Source organism: Pelobates fuscus, chromosome 1 (assembly GCF_036172605.1).
Source record: "Pelobates fuscus isolate aPelFus1 chromosome 1, aPelFus1.pri, whole genome shotgun sequence".
Classification (NCBI taxonomy): Eukaryota; Metazoa; Chordata; class Amphibia; order Anura; family Pelobatidae; genus Pelobates; species Pelobates fuscus.
The window spans coordinates 84,162,393-84,183,835 of record NC_086317.1 but is presented as its reverse complement, the minus strand read 5'-3'; the positions used below and the strand labels follow the sequence as shown (position 1 = coordinate 84,183,835).

At 39.4% G+C, this 21,443-nt stretch overlaps 1 protein-coding gene across 1 annotated transcript in view; it reads left to right on the top strand.

Annotated features, from left to right (window-relative positions):
• The window catches only part of SMG6 (SMG6 nonsense mediated mRNA decay factor), a 226,104-nt gene that overhangs the window by 97,039 nt on the left and 107,622 nt on the right, over nucleotides 1-21,443 (top strand). Inside the window, exons 11-12 of the mRNA XM_063449948.1 lie at nucleotides 9,596-9,739; nucleotides 9,831-9,984. Of these exons, the coding sequence (XP_063306018.1) occupies nucleotides 9,596-9,739; nucleotides 9,831-9,984 (298 nt within the window). The remainder of the gene's footprint in view (nucleotides 1-9,595; nucleotides 9,740-9,830; nucleotides 9,985-21,443) is intronic.

The following is a 21,443-nucleotide window of genomic DNA, read 5'->3' as shown; positions in this document are numbered from 1 at the left end:
ATATATATATATATTGGAAACAGAATACACTTAGAATGACATTCTATATATATCTATCTATATATAAAATACAAACGACCGCAAATATATATATAGAGATAAATACATATAATTACATAAAAGATAACATTAGTATACACGTAGAATTTATATACCTATAAATGCATATATATTCAAATTCTACGTGTATATTTAAGTAATTTTTAACATAATTATGTCATTTGATTAACTAAAATTTGATTGACATGCTTGACAACATAGGGAGAAAGTGCAGAGAATTTAATTCGCAAGCACTATATTTGACCCTGTAACTCTCCAAGACACCATAAAACCTGTATATAGGGGGTACTGTTTTACTCGGGAGACTTCGCTGAACTCAAATATTAGTGTTTAAAACTGGTAAATTGTATTACAACGATGATATTTTAAGTAAAAGTGATGTTTTTTGCATTTTTTACAAACAAACGGCACTTTTATGGACTATATTATTGTTGTAATATGTTTTACTGTTTTAAAACACTAATATTTGTGTTTAGTGAAGTCTCCCGAGAATAACAGTACCCCCCATGTACAGGTTTTATGGTGTTTTGGAAAGTTAGAGAGTCACATATAAGGCTTGCATTTCATTTTTTTGACATTGAAATTTGCCAGATTAGTTATGTTGCCTTTGAGACCGTATGGTAGCCCAGGAATAAGAATTACCCCCATGATGGCATACCATTTGCAAAAGTAGACAACCCAAGATATTGCAAATGGGGTATGTCCAGTCATTTTTAGTAGCCACTTAGTCACAAACACTGGCCAAATATTAGTTTTTTGCTTTTTTCACACAAAAACAAATATGAACGCTAACTTTGGCCAGTGTTTGTGACTAAGTGGCTACTAAAAAAAACTAAACCTACCCCACGTTCAATACCTTGGGTTGTCTACTTTTTCAAATGGTATGCCATTATGGGGGTAATTCTCATTCCTGGGCTACCACACCGTCTCAAAGGTAACATTACTAATCTGGCAAATTTCAATTTGAAAATGGAACGTTCTATATTTGACCCTGTAACTTTCCAAAACACCATAAAACCTGTTAATGGGGGGTACTGTTGTACTCGTGAGACATCGCTGATTACAAATATGTGCATTTTGTTGCAGTAAAACCTAACAGTATTATGACATTTACAGCTAAAATGTGTGGCGGAACTACAAATTTAAAAAATAAAATAAAATTTCTCACAGTTTTTTTATTTTTTATTTTATTCATAATAAATTGTTTCATATACAAATATTTTATATGAAATGAAAGCCCTGTTTCTCCTGAACAAAATGATATATAATAAGTGTGGGTGCATATAATATGAAAGAGGGGAACTACGGGTGAACAGACATATAGCGCAAATTCCAGTTTTTGTTTATGTTTTGTTTTGATCAGAACGTGAAGGGGTTAATTGAAAGGCTTATGCTGGATTACATTATCTGCTATATTATACAAGTTTAAGGACTAATGTTAGTGCACCTTCATGTGCACCAAGTGTTTACGATATAGGCACTTTCCAATTCTGTGGGGACACTGACAGTCTGCACTACGTTTGCATTGGTCGGTCTATATTTTTGATCATTAGACCGTAATAAGGTTGATTAATGCATATTGTACTTTCCCCCCCCCCCCCCCCTACAATTGTAGAGCGCTGCAGAATAATTCCAGCACGTAGGTCCTGGGTGCTGGATCACTCTCTATAATATATCTTTTATTTTGATAACTTAATTATTTTCTACGTTCTGAAAATTTAGAGGGGGGAGGCAGTTTTACTCCACATTTTACCTGTAAACGAGGAATGTTGGTTAAGTCACTTCCCAATTTAAAGAGAGCTTGTTGCAGAAAGCTTTAAGGGCGGGCAGGGTCTTGTTATATTTGCTTGTTTTTTTTTTTTATTCTTGTTTTTTTAATCTGTATAATTAATAAAAACATTGAAAGGCTTAAGTATACTCCAACCCTTTGTGTTCATTTATATCACCACGTGTTCTCAATAATACACCTGTAGAGCTGATGCATTGCCTCTCCCGATTTAAATCTGTTCGTAATAGGACTGCTGCTTGTGATGTAAAGGAATTGGGCAGCCATTCCCGTCTTCTTAGAGAGCTCTGTATCATTACTAATTGCCGAATAATTACTCACTGTATAATGTTGCATTGGGAGTCGCTACACAGGTTACATATCCCTACAAGAAACCGAAGATCTGTAAGCCCATTACTCTTTGGGTTTTTTTCTCACTGTCGCATTGTTTTGCAACATATTAATTTCCAAATATTTGTGTTTTGGGGGTTTTTGGACTTGCACGGTTTGCATCTGCCCGCTTTCTCCCTTTGTTGCACACCCCATAGGCTTGCTCTGCAAAAAGATGTTTGACAATATTTGCAGCTCCCACTACATCAAGATGCATACACACCTTTGTTTGGGCTTGCTCCAGTTTGCCATAGGAACAAAGCACCTCCAACTGCAAAGAGGAGAACATGCGCCTTTGCATGGACATTGTGATTACCGCATAGCACTTTTTTATTCTTATTTTATAATTTGGAAATTAGTTTGTATGGGTATTTTTTTAATTTTTACATCATTCTTTTCTAATCATATGGGTTTCAACTTCGTGCAAAGAGGTGAAACCAAAACTTCCTCTCTGGTGGTAAATTGGGTTCTGAGGACTTCCTGCTCCTGTGAGTTTGTACTCCATCGCTTTGTGCTGTCATCTTATTGTACTTTGACCTCTTGTGCACGTTTGACATCTAACAGTTAAAAGCTGGCATCGCAACACTTTCACATAAATCTGCCGAATTCTCCCTAAAACCTCTGTACAGTGTACATCATAAAGGTATGTGGTATTGCTAGTGATAACTCAGGCCACTATTCAAGGTGTTGCATTGCTATCTGCTAAGATATAAGATATGAGAGTGACAGAAGATGTTCTGTTTCCTGAAAATAAAGCAGATGTATTAAAGGAAGAAAAAAAAAAGACCGCTTTAAAATTGTTTGTTCTGATGGATACAAAGTGTTTTCTATTTCTATTTCAGAGTCATAGTGGAACTATTTCCCTTCCATCTCGTTTCCAGTTCATTACTTTATTGTCAACCTCTGTTGGTGTTCTGCTTAAACTTTTTTTGACATTGACCAAAATCTTATATGTGGCATTAATTTGATCAATTGTTAATATTCCTCGGTGATCTTTTTTTCAGTTGTAGACATATATATGTACAATTTAGTTTTATAAATCTGACACTGTAAGCACTGCAACTGCTTCTTCTCATTGAAGTGGTTATAATGTCTGGAGTACCTTTGCGCTTGCATTCCATCCTCCCCGCTCAGACTTATGAGGAATTATTAGCCTGAGCATCAATGGGCAAATGTGATTGGCTAAGAGTGTCAGCTGACCAATATGCCAGTGCCCATTGCAGGCTAGAAAAGGAAGTGTTGAATCTCTGCTTTAGTCTTACCGCCAGTGGGGTCTAGGCTGTGGGTGGCCAGGGACCCTCATTTAGTGTTATACTGCTGGAAAATAGTTTAACAAGAATGGATGGATAGCTCCGGAGGACTACATGCGTTCTGACCAATTCAATGATATGAAATGGTTATAATGATCACAGTGTCCCTTACAGCCATTGTCCATGCACACACACATATTGGGGAAGGTAGAGTCTCCACTGGCAACAATTTTTTGTTGGCAAGTGTCTGAAGAATATAGTGTGACTGTTCTAACCCACACAAATCGCATAGGGAATCCAGTGGTTAAGAAACATCTGAAACTGTTGATGTATGAAAACCTGGCTGCATTTCGGCCTGTCTCAATCTTCCCACCCACTATGACCCATGCTTCATGTAAAGGTACCCTTTCCAGGAAGGATGATTTCGTTGACATTCTTTATGGACAAATGCCCAGAAAAGTCCTTCTCGTTCATCGAATCGTCTTTTTTTGTGTGTGTGTGTGTGTGTGTGTGTGTTGGCTATTACTTTGAATGGATTATGCCCTGCAAAGAATATACCCTATCCAAGTTTATTACTTCCTATTCAGCTCATTTTAGGGTGAAGTGCCGCTTTGATTTTTCACAAGACACTTTGCCATTAGACATTTCTCTGTTCCTGTTTGCAGCTTCTCGTATTTAGGTGGTCTGGTTTGTTCCTGTCTGAGTGACCCCCATGCCGCTCAGCTTGCCTTTTCACTGGGTTCCTCTGAGGCAGGCGGTGTTCTGTCTGCTGGAAAAGGTCATTAACTTTTATTCCCCTCTTCTCCCTGCTTAACCTCTTTATGATGTCATGAGGGATTCCTTATACCTGCAGCTGCTTCCTGCCGACGTCAGGGCCTTAAGAAACCTGCACATATGCTCTGTGCAAACAAATGAAGTGCTGGACTTTGCTTTCCAACCAGTTAGGAGAGAGGGGGGGGGGGGAGAGTGAGAGGACAGGGCAGGGGAGGGGGGGGGGCAGTTATGATATGGGCAAATTGTTGAAAATTCTTCTAGCTCCCAGTTTTAAATTACTGCCCTTTACCTCTGCATATTTTATATCCCGTATTTTTTTTTTTTTTTTTTGCTATTTACTTCCAAGGAGAAAATGTTGCACAGTATTTTTCTGGAAGGCTATGTTTGGTTTAAGCCATCAGCATTTAAATTGAACTTTTTTTTTACTGCAATAAGCTGAATTGAAGCACATACCCTCTATCGTATCCCAGCAGCGGTTGTGTTGAGAAGTGCTTAGGATTGTAAGACCTAAGATTTGGGAACATTGTTGTTGTCATTACTTTAATTCTGTGACAGCCCCTTGCCAGGAGTTTATGATTAGTCTGTTAATGTGCTGACTGTGCCAAGGCGTTGGAATGCTCTTGTAGATTTCCCTCCCACCTCTTAGCGTGTGTATGTGTGTGTTGTGGTTTGGGTATATGAGTTGTTTGTTGGCTGCCCCTTTATCATCCAGCTGTTGGTATAAAGAGGCTGTCTGCTCCTGTGTATGCTCAGACAGACGGGTGCTGGGCTGCCCACTTCCTTTGAATTCTGGTGGGAATTTCTGCCAGATACTGACTGATTCATACATGAAATCCTCTGTGTGTCTGAGAGATAAAGTCTCGCTAGCTAATAGCTTGCAGGTGCTGTTAGGTGATCTGCGTTTGTCCTTCTCCACTCATGTTCTATGGGAGGTCAGTCACTGAAGCCCTTATGGCATTTTACATGAAAGATTTGTTTGTGTCTCGGACACGTATCCGAATTGATAGTACAAATGCTTTGTTTTTGTTCCCACCTTGTATATTTATTGTAGTAACTCGACTGAAGCTGCTTTCTATCTTGTATTGTGTTTAATAGACTTCATTGCCCAGACTCTACTCCTCCCTAGCTTAACACTTACATTCAAATCCCTCAAGGACTCCCTCGGTCAGTCCACTATTCAGCTCCTTTGTTTAGTGCATCTCAAAATTGTTACTGACCCTTCTTTACATATCCTGTGCGCTCATCCTTTTTTGTCTCTGTCTGTCTGTCTATCTATCTATCTATAAAAGTTTTTAGTAAATTATATCATAATCTAGTTTAAGGGATAATATAGCACCCTCCTCCCCTTATTGAGCCTGCAGCTGAATGACTGTTTTAATTGTATTGTTTAAATGCCTCTAATGGCTGTCACTAAAACAGCCACTGCAGACGCGTCCGATGAAATAGCAAAGTAAGCCTCTATTTCTATCAGTCTCAGACAGAGCATCTGATTTGGCGCTTTTCTGCGAATGTGCACTTCCCAATGCATTTGTATTCCTAACAATATTTGTTCATGTTAGACAAGGCAAAGCCAAGTGCAAACATTGCACATGGATAGGAGAAATAGCGATGCTTATGCTGACTGCCAAGTGCGAAGGACAGAGTGGCAGGATGGTAAGATGGAGGCACACAGTTGCTCAGGATAAACAGCTGCGTATTACTACATTTATTTTTAGCTTCAACACGTTATGCATACCTATTTATTGACTATTTATTAAATATAAAAATATGCACATGTAATTTTAAAGTGACAGTCCCCCTTTAATTCAGCCTCTCTCCTTATGATATGCGAAGAGGCTGGAGAGACCAGAAGAATGCATTCATGTCTCCACAGCTACTCACCTAGCAGTAATTATTGGGAGGGGGGGCTGAAATAACAACAGCAGCCGCAGATAATAGGTGCTGCTTGGATGTGAAATTCCTAAAATCTCAGGCAGATCAGGATGTGACCTAAGTTTAAAAGAACCAAAACTTTAAATAATAATAATGTGTATTATGGGAAAATAAGCCATCTCTAAATTCTGGTGATAATCATTAAATCACTTAAGTTTATTATATCTCCAGAACCCCTTTTATGGCATTATTTTCCCCAAACTTCTCCACAATATTCCACAACGTTTTCAGAAACGCCCGTATATATTGATGAATATGAGCAAAGTATTTATTTCGAAATTGCCTAGAGCAGTATGTTGGGAAGGAGGGTGGGGGTGTTCTCCCTAGTATGTCTTATTACTATTTCCGTCCCATTCATCAGTCATGCCATTTGTGTGATCATTGTAAGTGTGCTGGATATGTTTTGAACATCTTTAATGTTGGATGCTATCTAGAATAGAGGTGTCAAGGATCAGCCAAGTAACTGTATTTACTTTGTGGCATGATGCCTACATTCAGAGTATTTAAAATTTTACTTGAATACATCTGTTTCCTGAAACATACCATCCAGATTACTTATACAGTATATACCCACAAGCTGGATATTGAAGCACAGTGAGATTCTGCTCACCTATGATGCGTTCAGGTTTGAGTTGTCCTTTAATTACTCTAAATCTGTCAGGTGAGATGTGAGACAGATCATAACATATCAATAAATTATATCTTTAGAATTTATTTTATGAACACAGTAGCTGAGGGGTTAATATAAAAGCTACATGTGAGGACTGCTCTCATTGAATTCCCTATACCAATTTGGAAATGTTTTGCACAATCTTGACATTTTGTTTTATCACCTGTTTGAACATTGGTGCTGACTGCCTGTGATCTACGTCTGATTACTGATTAATTTAACTCCCAATCCCTACTGGTTTATCATGCTTTAAACTGTTATGTTTTTGTGTTTTTGAGTAGTCTCATGTTATGTCCTTCCTGTCACCTGCCCCCATTGTGTGTCTATAGGCATTTCATTGCAGCCATCAGTATGGTAAAGCACCCAATAAATCAGGGGCTCTCAGCCAGTGTGCGTCAAGCTGTATCAAACTGTGCCACAAACTTAGTAGAGTCTGTTCCTTTAAGTCAGGGGTGCCCAAAAGGTAGATTCCTATATGTTTTAAAACTACAATTTCCATGATCCTTTGTAATTCTAAAGGCATACAAATCATCATAGTTCTACACCATTTGGGGATCTACCTTTTGGGCACTCCTGCGTTAAACTGTGCCACGAACTTATTAACTTCACTGCTGTAATAGAATAACTTAAAGGAACACTATACGGTCAAACCTGTATTCCTGACCCTATAGTGTTAAAACTACTATGTAGCCCCCTGCTACCCTCTTGCCTCCCTAAATATAGTAAAATCTAACGTGTATTCAAGTCTGCAGCTGCTGGCTCTGCTCCTGATCTGTCTGCTGATCTAATCAGAAGTTATTCTGTGAGCCAATCACAATCCTTCCCCATAGGATTGGCTGAGACTGTCAAGGAGGCAGATCAGGGGCAGAGCCAGCACAAGTCAAACAAAGCCCTGGCCAATCAGCATCTCCTCATAGAGATGATTGAATCAATGCATCTCTATGAGGAAAGTTCAGTGTCTGCAGAGGGTGGAGACAACGAATGGCAGTACTGCATTGTGTGCAGCACTGCCCCAGGAAGCACCTCTAGTAGCCACCTCAGGAGGGGCCAGTGGAGTTATTCCTAGACTGTAAACACTGCATTTTCTCTGAAAAGACAATGTTCACTTCAAAAAAGCCTGGAGAGAATGATTCTATTCACCAGAACAAATGCAATAAGTTGTAGTTATTCTGGTGACTATAGTATCCCTTTAAGTCCTTAAAATGTATTTAGTTAGTGTTGGCATCAATTTGTGATTTCCATCTGGCAATTAAAACAAATTTTACATCAATACTATATATCTCTCTAATATGCCTTCAAGTAAGTATGACTTGTATATGATGCTGGTAGGGGTAAAAAGAAAAAAACTAAATAACCTTAGGTGTAGCTTAAAAATGTATCTATCGGAATTTAGAAGAACTGCCATTGATATCATGCTTTTAGCTTGAAGAATTGTATGCAGGATTAGCCTGTTTTACGTTACTTTCCACTCAGCTGCCTTGACACTCTGCGTAGCTCTCCTGTTAGCCTGCACACTGAACTGCTGGATCTCTGAGCTTGTCACTGCTGTTCTCCCTCTTCCTTTCATTGTCTGGCGTGTCATTTCCTTTGCTGTATTGTGACTGAGAGCAACTCTGCCTGTACCTTTAGCAGACTCACTGGCAAGGGGACATGTTTATCCCTTTTCCTGGAGATTATCTGTGCAGGCGCTCACTGACAGTTACAATAACAAGGGCCGTGTGTTGTGTTTCCCAGAGAAAGGGCCTTCTCTGCTGAAAGATGTATAGCACTAATTAGAAATACAAAGCATCCGGACACATGGCAGCTTTCTCCTCACCGCCCGCTTCCTGCTTTCAGACAACTTTGACGACAGTTGGTTTATGTTTTCGGTTGGTTTATGTTTTCCATGAGCTAAATGTTCTCTGAGAAACAAGAGAATGTGTCTCCGATCAGTGAGAAGCAATGTGGATTTATGATATCCCTTACTCCAGGTAGATTTATAACCTGTACAAATGCTGAGAAATGCCCCTATCTTGCAGATCTTGGTAATCTTCTTCTCGTGTGAAAAAAAACATTTCTTATCCTTCAATAAAGATCATCTTTAGAATTGTCTTTACATATGTACTATGCCCAGGAGAATTATCGTCATGTTGTGCCAACCAGTTCCATTCTAGACTACAAACAGCATGACAATACTAGTAGTGTTATTCACAAAAGTAAGAATTCAAAGTGAACGTTACATTTAATGTTAAAATAGTCAACCTCCACAGAAGTGAGCTTTGCTTTCAGTTAGGCTATTCTGGACTTAAATTAAAAATTCACTTGAAATTTTCACTTTAGTAAGTAACCCTGTTCGTTATTTCCATCTATTAGTGTTTCTCCCTTTTTATGGAGCAGGAATTCTTGGGGTCCAAGAATTGCAGAGAGTTTGCAGCCAGCAAGTCTTTGCCAACTCAACTATTGTTTGGTTTGGGCATGGTTGGCTCAAGATAAAAATTGGATTGCTTATGAGCAAGTTCACATTCATTTTGTCTGGACATTTTGTATAAATCATGCGCATTCAAACCTTTTTCAAAATAAAGTTACATATACTGTAATAAAATAGATAATATTTGAATGTAAAATGGAGGTAATTATTTCCTTGACTGCTACATTTATATTTGGCTAGCATATCCTGGGCATATTATTTCTGTAATATTCCATTGCATTACCATTTGTACCTGATTGTTGTCTTTTGTATTTGACTGTGTTTTATTCCTGTATATTTGTCTACAGACAGACAGTCTGAAGGATCCCGTTCCACAACACAGGACCAGGAGGCCACCTCTTTGGGTCTCTCCATGTTCTCTCTGCTGGTGGCCAGATGCATCCAGTTGCTTAAAACTCAAAGAAAAGAGCAAACCTGTCTCGGAGTTAAAGGTGAGTAGTCCGTGAGAATGTCTGTGGACAGTGCACTCTTTGGAGTTAGATATAATGTACTGAATGGACTGCTTTTGCTTTCCTTTACAAGGATCTACTATAGAGGATGAAGAGGACTTAAAGGTTTCAATGTTTCCACCTGATCTGAAGGAGTTATTGCCTAGTGTGAAAGCTTGGTCTGATTGGATGCTTGGTCATCCAGACACATGGAACCCACCACCCAGTGCTTTAACTTCCTGCAAAGAGTAAGTGTTAAAATGCTGTCTAAAATATTGCTGCCTCTTAACAAGTTAACCTGTGGCCATTTTCTGTAAAACTCTGCTCTATAGCTATCTAAAAAAGAATAATCCAGGAAACCGTAAAAGGCTAATTACGTTTTTTATTTTATTTTATTTTTTTTGTAAATAATTTTCAGGGGGGGTTCCTGTCTCCCACTCTTTTTTTTCAAACCAGTTCATGCTACTAATTCGCTATGGTTTTATTTATTTTAAATAAATCATTCAAAACCATCACACACGCCTGAGGGTTACCTTAATCATGGTGCAATCTATTTTAACGTCTTGATTGTATGACACGGCAAAAATCAATGTTACCCTGTAGTTCCTAAGAGATGTAGATGTGAGCTCTTGGCCCACCTTTAAATTTACAGATCACTGCATGCAACATACTAGGCACAGAAGATGTCCAAAACACATATCTCATGTTATGTTTGTAAAGGGGGACGCTCCAGTCTGGAAGAAATCCCCCTAATTGTGGTAATGCATATAGTTATTTACTAAAAATGTAGGTGAAAAATTATTTTTCACTGTTCTTCTGTTCTTTGTCTTATGTGTTTTTCCTACGCTTGATAATCTTGACAAAGGGTGGAGCTTAAGGCACGCTCCACTTCCTTTGTCAAGAAAACATTTCCCACAATACTCTTTTCCATCACCAAGCACAATTTCTGAGTTCTGTGATATTGGTCTACATCAAGCATGCATGGGCTTAAATCTTGTTGCATAGTCTGGGCAGGGGAAAGCAGTGACATTACGTCACTGCCAGTAATTATAAGATGGCCGCATCCGGAATGAGAATCCAGTGCCATAAAGATTGAGATTAAACAAGTGATATTTGGTTAAAGATTACCATCATGGGGACTGTTAGGAGTTGTGAAGTGGGGGACATTAAAAAAAAAAAATATCTATATGGCTGTGACAGAGCCGATTTAAAGTACATTTCTACACAAGCTGTTTAACTTTCTTTGCAGAGATTAAAATATGACAAAGCGGTAATTTGCAACTAATGTGTCTCTCACCTGTACATCCCAAACTTTCCATAGAGTAAAGGGTGGGCACTGATAAGCAGATCTCAAAGATTGTGCACTGAGCAGCGGTTTCAGGACTTGTAGTTTAATCAGGGCTCACAATTTAAAATCTCCACTTGTTATTGGAGAGTGAAAATATAGCCCTAGTGAGTAAAAACAAATCTGTAACTTTTTTTCTTTTTAAATTCTTTATTTTATTTGTGCACGGAAGATCACATATAGCGTACCCTGCCACAGCAGTCAGAGCATGCAGAGTCAACAAAGAATTGCATTTCCCCTTAAGGACACGTGACATGTCATGATTCCCTTTTCTTCCAGAAGTTTGGGCCTTAAGGGGTTAAGGACTGGCTAGTAGTGCATGACTTGAAATTGTAAGCCCTGGTTTGATTATCAGCTTTCTACTTGTGAAAGCTCTTAGCTGAACTACAACTCCCAGAAATCTTTGGATTGTTTTTGGAGAAACATTGCAGTTGAGGAGGGAGAGACAGAATGGAATTGGCTTCTGACATCACATAGTTGGGTTTAGTAACCATCAAAAATAAAGGTTTTGGGGACGTTTTATATATTTTTTTTAAATAAATGTTTATTTTATTTTATACAAAAAAATACATATGATTGAGCACGCATTAAATATACTTATCTGTTCAGGCCAATAGCTATAAAATGCATAATACGTGCATTGATGTTTTAAGCTCTTGGACGCCTTAATTTAGTTACACTGTGTTGTGATAAATATGAAAGCTAACTTTTGACTACCTTTAACTCATACATTCACCACCCTGATCTATAACTAAAATTATAGATCAGGGTGGTGCAGTAGACATTGCTTACCTAGATTTCAGTAAGGCTTTTGACACTGTTGCACATAGAAGGCTTATCAATAAACTGCAATCTTTGAGTTTGGATTCCAATATTGTTGAATGGGTAAGGCAGTGGCTGAGTGACAGGCAACAGAGGGTTGTAGTCAATGGAGTATATTCGAAGCTTGGGCTTGTCACCAGTGGGGTACCTCAGGGATCTGTACTTGGACCCATTCTCTTTAATATTTTTATTAGTGATATTGCAGAAGGTCTTGATGGTAAGGTGTGTCTTTTTGCGGATGATACTAAGATATGTAACAGGGTTGATGTTCCAGGAGGGATAAGCCAAATGGCAAATGATTTAGGTAAACTAGAAAAATGGTCAGAGTTGTGGCAACTGACATTTAATGTGGATAAGTGCAAGATAATGCATCTTGGACGTAAAAACCCAAGGGCAGAGTACAGAATATTTGATAGAGTCCTAACCTCAACATCTGAGGAAAGGGATTTAGGGGTGATTATTTCTGAGGACTTAAAGGTAGGCAGACAATGTAATAGAGCAGCAGGAAATGCTAGCAGAATGCTTGGTTGTATAGGGAGAGGTATTAGCAGTAGAAAGAGGGAAGTGCTCATGCCATTGTACAGAACACTGGTGAGACCTCACTTGGAGTATTGTACGCAGTACTGGAGACCGTATCTCCAGAAGGATATTGATACCTTAGAGAGAGTTCAAAGAAGGGCTACTAAACTGGTTCATGGATTGCAGGATAAAACTTACCAGGAAAGGTTAAAGGATCTTAACATGTATAGCTTGGAGGAAAGACGAGACAGGGGGGATATGATAGAAACATTTAAATACATAAAGGGAATCAATACAGTAAAGGAGGAGACTATATTTAAAAGAAGAAAAACTACCACAACAAGAGGACATAGTCTTAAATTAGAGGGACAAAGGTTTAAAAATAATATCAGGAAGTATTACTTTACTGAGAGGGTAGTGGATGCATGGAATAGCCTTCCAGCTGAAGTGGTAGAGGTTAACACAGTAAAGGAGTTTAAGCATGCGTGGGATAGGCATAAGGCTATCCTAACTATAAGATAATGCCAGGGACTAATGAAAGTATTTAGAAAACTGGGCAGACTAGATGGGCCGAATGGTTCTTATCTGCCGTCACATTCTATGTTTCTATGTTTCTATGTTGGGAATCTGTGAGATAGGACTCCGACTTGTATGCCATTGATCCTTTCTCAACTTTTCTGGTTCTGTGACAAACCCTCACCTGGAGCCTGTCTGAAAAGGACTTAACAACTTTTCAATTTGCGAAGACATCTCCCAATTCTGTCTAGCCCTGACATAGCTGCAATATTGAAGTAATGCCTTGTGAGCTCCACTGCCACTATACAATGCCAGGGCAGTTGTGGTACCATAACTACAGTATGATACATAATTTATTGGTATTTGATATTTTATTTCCTAATAGGTCTTAGAACTCTCAAATATACAACTACTGTAACTAATACTGGTTATCCAGAGAATGCACGCAGAGGAATTTAATAATTACACTGTAATTTTTTTAACATGATATTTCTTTTCCTTTATATGTGTAATATTAAGTCACCCGCTGCTTGAATCCAATTCACTCCGTTATGTAAACCTGCTTTATCTCTCTAATAATATTGATACAGTTTTGGATGTATGGCACATAATGTTGTGTAATACTTAAATTACTTTCACCATACAAAATATTAAAGGAATAAAAAAATTGCTTTCCATCAATATTTTTTTAGTAACACAATTATACCAATCATTTACAGCCATCAATTTTTAAATCCGTATTATGAGAATTTGATGATTTTTTTGTTGTTAGTTTTTATTTAGACTTATGCATTGGTAAGTAGAGAATAAGGTATACACTAAAGGCGATGCTAGTTGCCTGAGTGCTGTGGTCCTGCAGGCTTATCAGCTTTTTTTTTTTTTTTTTTTTTTTTTTTTTTTTAAACTGCAATATTAACATTGCTGGGTTAAACACACCTCCACCAGTTGTCATACTGACAGACTACTGGAGCTTCTTGCTACAGTAGCAGAGAAAACTCCAGTCCCCATAGAAAAGCATTGATTCAACTTGATGCATACTTGCAACCCTTGTGTATCCGTTCCCCTCTATGAGGAGTATTGGATTGGACCAACTCCAGAGGAGGCCATACCTCCTTGATGACATCATGGCAGGAGGGACCACAAGATCTAGGGACGGGAACAATGAAGCCTTAGGAATAGACATTTGCATTCCGAACACTTTAGTGTTCTTTTGGTATTAATTCTTCATTCCTTCCTTATGGAAGGTAATTCTCTGAATCACCAGATAAAAAGTCGAAAATACAATTTGAGACTGTAAGCAGTTTTTTTGGTTTTTTTTTTTTTTTTTTACCCCCCTTCTTCTTTTGCTTTTACTAGCCATGTACTATATGAAGAAATGGTATCATGGGGTGCTTGAAATACATACCACATAAGCAAAGATGGCATTATTTCCTCTAATTTTTTTATCTTTCCTGTTTCATGATTTCATTATAATCCTCATGATTAGCATGCTATTCATTATTGAAGCACACAGATTCATCCACTGATATCCTCCAGATCATGAATTGAGTTTCAAACATAACATTTGTGTTAAAGTAACTAATGGGTTATATGAAATTGTTTTTTTTTTTTTTTGTTTTATTAGAGGAAAATATAGATCTAACAGGTATTTTAATCTGTTATAATTTATATCGATGATATGGGTTAAAACACCACACTATTTCATTTACTCTGGCAATATAGTAATGTACTCAATGCTTAATTTATGGATCAAATTGCAACAATACTAGATACTGTATCAGAACTACTGGAGTGAATAGATTTAACTATCATGGTCCACAAGAGAACTCCTGGATTTACATAATTTAATCAAATAACTTTAATGTCTTTAAAAAGGTTATATTGTTCCAATTGTATTAATTCTCCATTGATGTATATACATTATATGCATGCAGTTACATGATCTGACTGGTATTTTATCCCATGGTACACAAATTGTGAACTCATCCATACAATTATTCCCTGTAGTAAAGGGGTAATACTAATGCATTGTGCACCTTCGAGCAGATTAGTGGAACTACCTCACTAACCGTTGCCATTTTAATGATGGCAGATGAAATAGCTGCTGCTTGGAATTATATCTACCTCTAAGATCGGGTGCCTCTTGGAAATAAACGTTGCCTATTCAATAAGGTTCTCTCTGGAACCCCTACACTACCCTCACACACTACACTGCACATTAGCCCTACATTACACTTTTCACTAAACATTACTCTAACTCTATACCCTATGCTTCCTATACTAACCCTAACCTATCCATGTTATTGTAATGTAAAAGATATGAAAATAGAGAAGTTCATCAGGGGAGATTAGTGCAATCTCTGGTTTCTAAAGACATTTATTATGAGCCGATGGCATTATTTACCTGTAGTACACAATACAAGTACCGTATATACTCGAGTATAAGCCGACCCGAATATGAGCCGAGGCCCCTAATTTTACCCCAAAAAACTGGGAAAACTTATTGACTCGAGTATAAGACTAGCGTGGGAAATGCAGCAGCTACTGGTAAATTTCTAAATAAAATTAGATCCTAAAAAAATTATATTAATTGAATATTTACAGTGTGTGTATATAATGACTGCAGTGTGTGTGTGTGTGTGTGAATGCAGTGTGTGTTTATGTATGTGTTGCAGAGCCTGGGTGGGCATTTTTATTATTATTATTATTAATTGTTATTTTAATTTTTTTTGGTTAAATTATTATTTTTTATTTTATTATTTATATTTTTTTCGTCCCCCCTCCCTGCTTGATACGTGGCAGGGAGGGGGGCTCTCACTCCCAGGTGGTCCAGTGGCATTGACAGTTCAGTGGAGGGGGGCTGGCAGAGAGCGTTTACTTACCTCTCCTGCAGCTCCTGTCAGCTCCCTTCTCCTCCGAGCCAGTCCGGTCAGCTTCCTCTGCAAGTCCCAGTGTAAGTCTCGCGGCCGCGCTATGACCCCGCGGCTCTCGCGAGACTTACACTGGGAGCTGACCGGACCGGCGAGGAGGGAGCTGACAGGAGCTGCAGGAGAGGTAAGTAACAGCTTCCCGCCAGCCCCCCTCCTACACAGCCCCTTGTCTGTATTATGGCAATGTAAATTGCCATAATACAGACATTGACTCGAGTATAAGTCGAGTGGGGATTTTTCAGCACAAAAAATGTGCCGAAAAACTTGACTTCTACTCGAGTATATACGGTAAATATGCACACGCATTTTTTTATAACAATAATCCTATAGTGCCAGTGTTTCAATATAAAAACTGCTGTCTGTGTGTTTGTTTCCAGCAGAGAGGAAAACATTGCCATTTGTCATATAGATGGCTGTTCATGTGCTATGAAATTTGGTGGCTGTTTTATTTTTTTTTATTTTTTTTTTAAACTTTTCCATGGGGAGTATAGTTAGTATAGGAATAATTTAAAAAAAGAGAAAAAATAAATATATATATATTTTGAAGAATTATATGTATAATAATTAAAAAAAGTAGCAAACATTTGTAAGCCAATCATATCCTTTCCATAGATTTCAGCGGAAACTGGGCAAATCCCATAAACCTATCCATCAGCACTCTGCAGCATTACACTCAGTACGAAATGTAAGTGAAACTACAGCCTAGCTTTCTGATAGCCAATACATGAGTTTTCTGAATGGTTGGGTGCTTATCAGAGAGACGGGTTCTTACATAGTGTCAAATACTCTGGATTGTATCCTCCTGATATATTTGAGGGAGAAGATATTGCCATACCTACTGCAGTTATCTTAAATTGCCAAAGCCAGGAGAGAAATGCACATGAGACCTACTTGCACTGCATGCTATGTAAGAAGCACAATTTATGTTTGTGCATGGAGGGTCCGTCTAAATAATACTTTTATTTTATAAACAATTCAGGCATGAACCTGTCACTTTTTATCTTTATACCTATCCATTTCCTAATTTGCTGCTTATACACTAAATCTAAATTTGTGTATACACACGCTGTGCTGACACTTGCCCGCTCTACCTGTACTTAATGTTCTCTTGCTTCCTTACATGTGTTCTCGATTAGACTGTCAGCATTTTACTATTAGGCTCTTAGCTTATGTACTCATGTTTGGAAGACACTCTGCTCGGCAGATGTAATTATTAGAGAGCATTAGTAATCTTTCTTTGGATTTTACATTGTCCGTACAGGTGATTAGCATTAAAATATGGTGAGTTTTCTTTTTCTTTTTACACTAGTCTCCAAAACACAAATTGCTGCTTTTAGTAGCCTTGTAAAAAAAATATCTTTCTATGATTTGATCCCAGGTTTCTTCCCTCATCTAATTTACTTCATCTCCTCCTCCCCTCCTTCCAGGGAGCATCAAGTTTTTCCTTACAGCAGTGACTAGTGATCTTGGCCCGGCAGAATTTTTTAGCTGACCTCACAGTTCATTGCTATAAAGAAAAATGATGTACCCAGGGAGAAGCGTTGAAGGAAATTTAAGGAAATAAAAGTATATATATTTTTTTCTTTTTTCGCTCCGAGTCCAACACTGTGTTCATATAGATGGAGATGGACACAGCCAGGAATTTTTTATTTTATTTTAATTTCTTCAAATCCTTTGGCACGTCTTCTGCAGGAGGGTTAAAGGATGTGCTTTTTTCATTTTGATGAGTGGGTGGGGAGATTTCTTTGCTCCGTAGCATAACCATGCTGACAACATCAGATGCTTTATCCTGCTTGCTTGTGTAAGATTAATAACACGGGGGACATTTGATTATTATCCCACACTGTGTTAAGGGTACAGGTTTGATTTGACAGTCTCAAACAATGTTATGGTTTTGTGTCACTACGCGGTGTTTAAAAAAATAAATGACACCGTTCTGAGAATGAAATTCTGTTGTTGAGTAGAATGTTACACTGGATGGCAAAACAAAGGGAACATGTGAGCCATGACATACAACTAGGACAACACTCGGGCTGCCAGCATCCCACCGCCTTATGCCGTGACGCTGTGTTCCCTGATTCCTTCATCCGTTGCTCTCACAAACCGGAATAGTCGGAGGACTTTTGAGAACCATCAACTCTATGCAGCTGCGGCTCTTGGTTTATTGCTCTCAGCTGGCACTTGAACCCCGGTCTCTGGCTTTGGAGCGTTTCCCAGCTCCGATCCCTGGAGCTTTCTCTACAGCTGTGTGACACCGTGCTGACCCTGAGTGAGGATAGGAAAATAGAAGCCATGCCAAGCCAGAGTTTCTTTTTCATTTGGAGTCTGGCTGCCTGCCCATGACCAGGGTTACATAATGGGAAACACAGGCAGGGCTGCGGGGCCAGCGCTGCACCAGTCAGCCTGGGGCTCCGTCCTGCCATGCCATACATCTTGTAAGGCTGAACCTCCCTGCGCCTGTTGTCGTACAGAGGTCTCCTGCTTGTGTTTGTTTTTCCCCTTCCTGTGTTCTCCCCCACATCCTGTGATACGTTGTGGCAAGAGGGCAGCTATTTGGGGGATCTAAAATGCAGGTTGTTGTGGGACATTAGGTGAGTTGAGGTAATTTATTAAAAAGATTGGGGGAGTATTTCCCTCTCACCTTTTTATTACCTTCAATACATCAATCTGTTGAATAGCCAGTGACAAAGTCACCCTTGACTCCGCATACATAATCAAAACCATTTGCCGAGATTATTGGAAGAGAATAGAAACTGTATGTAGACAAGGTCAGATTCCGTTATATCTTTCCACTGCTGCAAAACAAATATTCCCAGAGATGGTTACAATGCACGTGTGAGGTGAGCGAGTGGCTACATTATCATGTTTTTGATAGTTTACAGGGCTACAGCTGCATTTCCCTCCCCACCTTCCATATTTAAAGCTCTGTATTGGTTTAAGGGTTACTAGCCCCATTCCTGTAGTTAACACTTTCACCTTACTTTACAGACCTCTCTGTTAAAGTGAGGGTTAATTCTTTCAGCAGCTCAATCACCGATGGTATGACACAGAGGTAACACTAGTAAGAATGCATATTGTAGTTGATATAGTTTGTAGTATATCTGGTTCATTTGCAGGCTGTGCATGCTTTACCCTTGAAATACCAAGAGGGGCAACTAGTGTGCACCATCTGGGATTACTCCCTAACTTAGAAATGTTCATACGCTGACCTCGCTATTTGTCTTGTGTGCGACACATCCTTTTCCATGGTAACCACAACTAGTGATGTCACTCACACAGAGGGGATTATGAAGGAAGGGCTTGGTTGTGGAAGGAAAAGCGGCTGCCGTCGAACAAAACATTTTCAGGGTACCGGGGGTTTAGGATGAATTCTTTCCATAGCTTCATTATCTTTGCAGTGCCCATAGGGGAAAGACTATAATTAGTAAGGTCATTGGTGCTGTTTTGAAGGGCTGCACGTTCCACTAATTTGCCACTTTTAGAACTCTATTTCAGCATCTGTGTTCTCAGATATCTGTGCCAGTGTTCGCTTATGTTAAGCAAGAAAAAATAAACTCCTTCTCCACAGAGCTCACACTCCTTTTGTGCATTATAGATCAGGCATTAAAATGCAAAGAAAACTAATGCATAAAAAAACAGCCGTATACTCTTTCGTTTGGTTATGCATTTGCCGTAGTTTACCAAGATTTGCAGCACCATCAGCAATTTGTATTGCTCTCTATTGTTTTCAAAGAGAGCATGTTCAAATATGCCCCAATATGTATCTAGTTCAGAGCAAGGCTTTGCTCATATATTCATGTGTGTGCAGAGATATGTCAAAGGCATCAATTATATGAGAGGATGACATTTTCCTATCAACCTTTATTTAAATAGTCAAACAGGAGAAAAGCAAGGCAACCGCAATTTCATTAAAGGGTTACTCCAATCAAAATGCAGGAAAACACTCTTTTTTGGTTAGAGAAACCATGTCTATACTAGTCCATATCACCCAAAAAGTGAAAACAAAACTATCTCAGATTTATCTAAGTTCCAGCACAGAGTCCAAGTTCTCCCTGAAGGCTGTTCCAGCCCAGTCCTCCTCAGTTGATGATAACCCCTTCACCGTATTGGGAAAGGAATGTCCGGGAGGGTGGACTGGGAGGAGGATTTGGGCAGCACAAAGGGTGTGTGCTGCCATTGGCTATCTGGCACCGGCGTGTTGGCGTCACATGCCAAATTTGCACAGAATTCACATTAGCCACTTGGAACTCTTGTTCCTAGCTGGTTAATAAAGCCCCTATGATGCAGCAGAAGGTATATTCATAGGTAAATGCTGCACATACAGAACCCATGCCCTATGATCACTCTAAATCGGTGAACTGATCATGGTACATGGTAACTGTTTACAATTCTGTTTTTTTTGGGGGGGGGGGGGGTTGTCAATCTTTGTTTGTGTTGAAAACGCAGCCGTAGCTTTGACGCTCGGGTTGCTGCACAAGGGTATGTATCTCTATCATAGATTAATTATTGCCAGTCAGTTGGTGAAGGGACCTGTCATAGTCAGGGGGTCGTGTTCAGGCTCTAAACCATGTGTCTTGTCTGGTCAGGCCACGGGATCGTAGAGGAAGAGGCATGAGGGAGAGAGAAAAAAAGAGGGAGGGAGGGGAAGAGGAGGGGGAATGGGAATTAAATTAGGTACTTGAATTATTCGCGGCAGTCTACATCAGCCATGGAGCCCATGTCTGGGTACACCTGTCGGAGCGAACCTGTAAGGCTGCAGTCAATGATTCCATGGCATAGATTTCTCCTACCCTCGACCCATTGCTGGAAGATTGGCACACCCGCCCGTTTCCAATACGTGGCTTTCAGGGACTTTGCCGCAGCCAGCAGGTGTTTCGTCAAGGACTTTTTGTAGGATTTCAGTGTCATGCTTGTGTGGTGCAGGCTGGAGGGACATCTCTGGGTCTGAGATCGCCCTGATTTTGAAGTTCACCATTGCCCAGAAGGGGGAGATGCCAGGACAGGACCACCAGACGTGAAGCATCGTCCCAGTGTCTGACCTGCATCTCCAACACTCCTCCGTGTTATCCACATTCGTGTGGTGTAGGACGTATGGGGTCCTGTACCGGTTAGTCAGCAATTTAAATCTCATCTCCTGGAACTTCAAGCTAATTGAGTATTTGTCTGTGAATATAAATATTTTGTCCAATTCCTGTTCAGTCAATGTCTCTCCAGTTTCCCTCTGCCATCTATCAGTGGGAAATGGTGCTTAGTAGCTGAGGTGTAGGCCTTAATTTGGTGGTAATAAAAGGGGGTTACCTGTTCCGAGGGAACTGAATGCCATTCAGCCAGAGTAGTGAGGGGATCCTACCCCCGGTCTGTCTAGTTTTGGTGCGTACCCAGATTTTGGCCGTTGCGTGGGCATGCCAGTTAGTGATCCTGAGTAAATTCATGGCTCGATAGTGCCCAAGGATTGATAGGAGCCCAGTGCCTCCCTAATGTTTGGGTTGTTCCAGTTGGGCTTTACTTACTCTTAGTGCTCTCCGGTTCCACACAAATTTTCTGATAGCTGTGATAGCTCTAGGGCAGGGGTCAG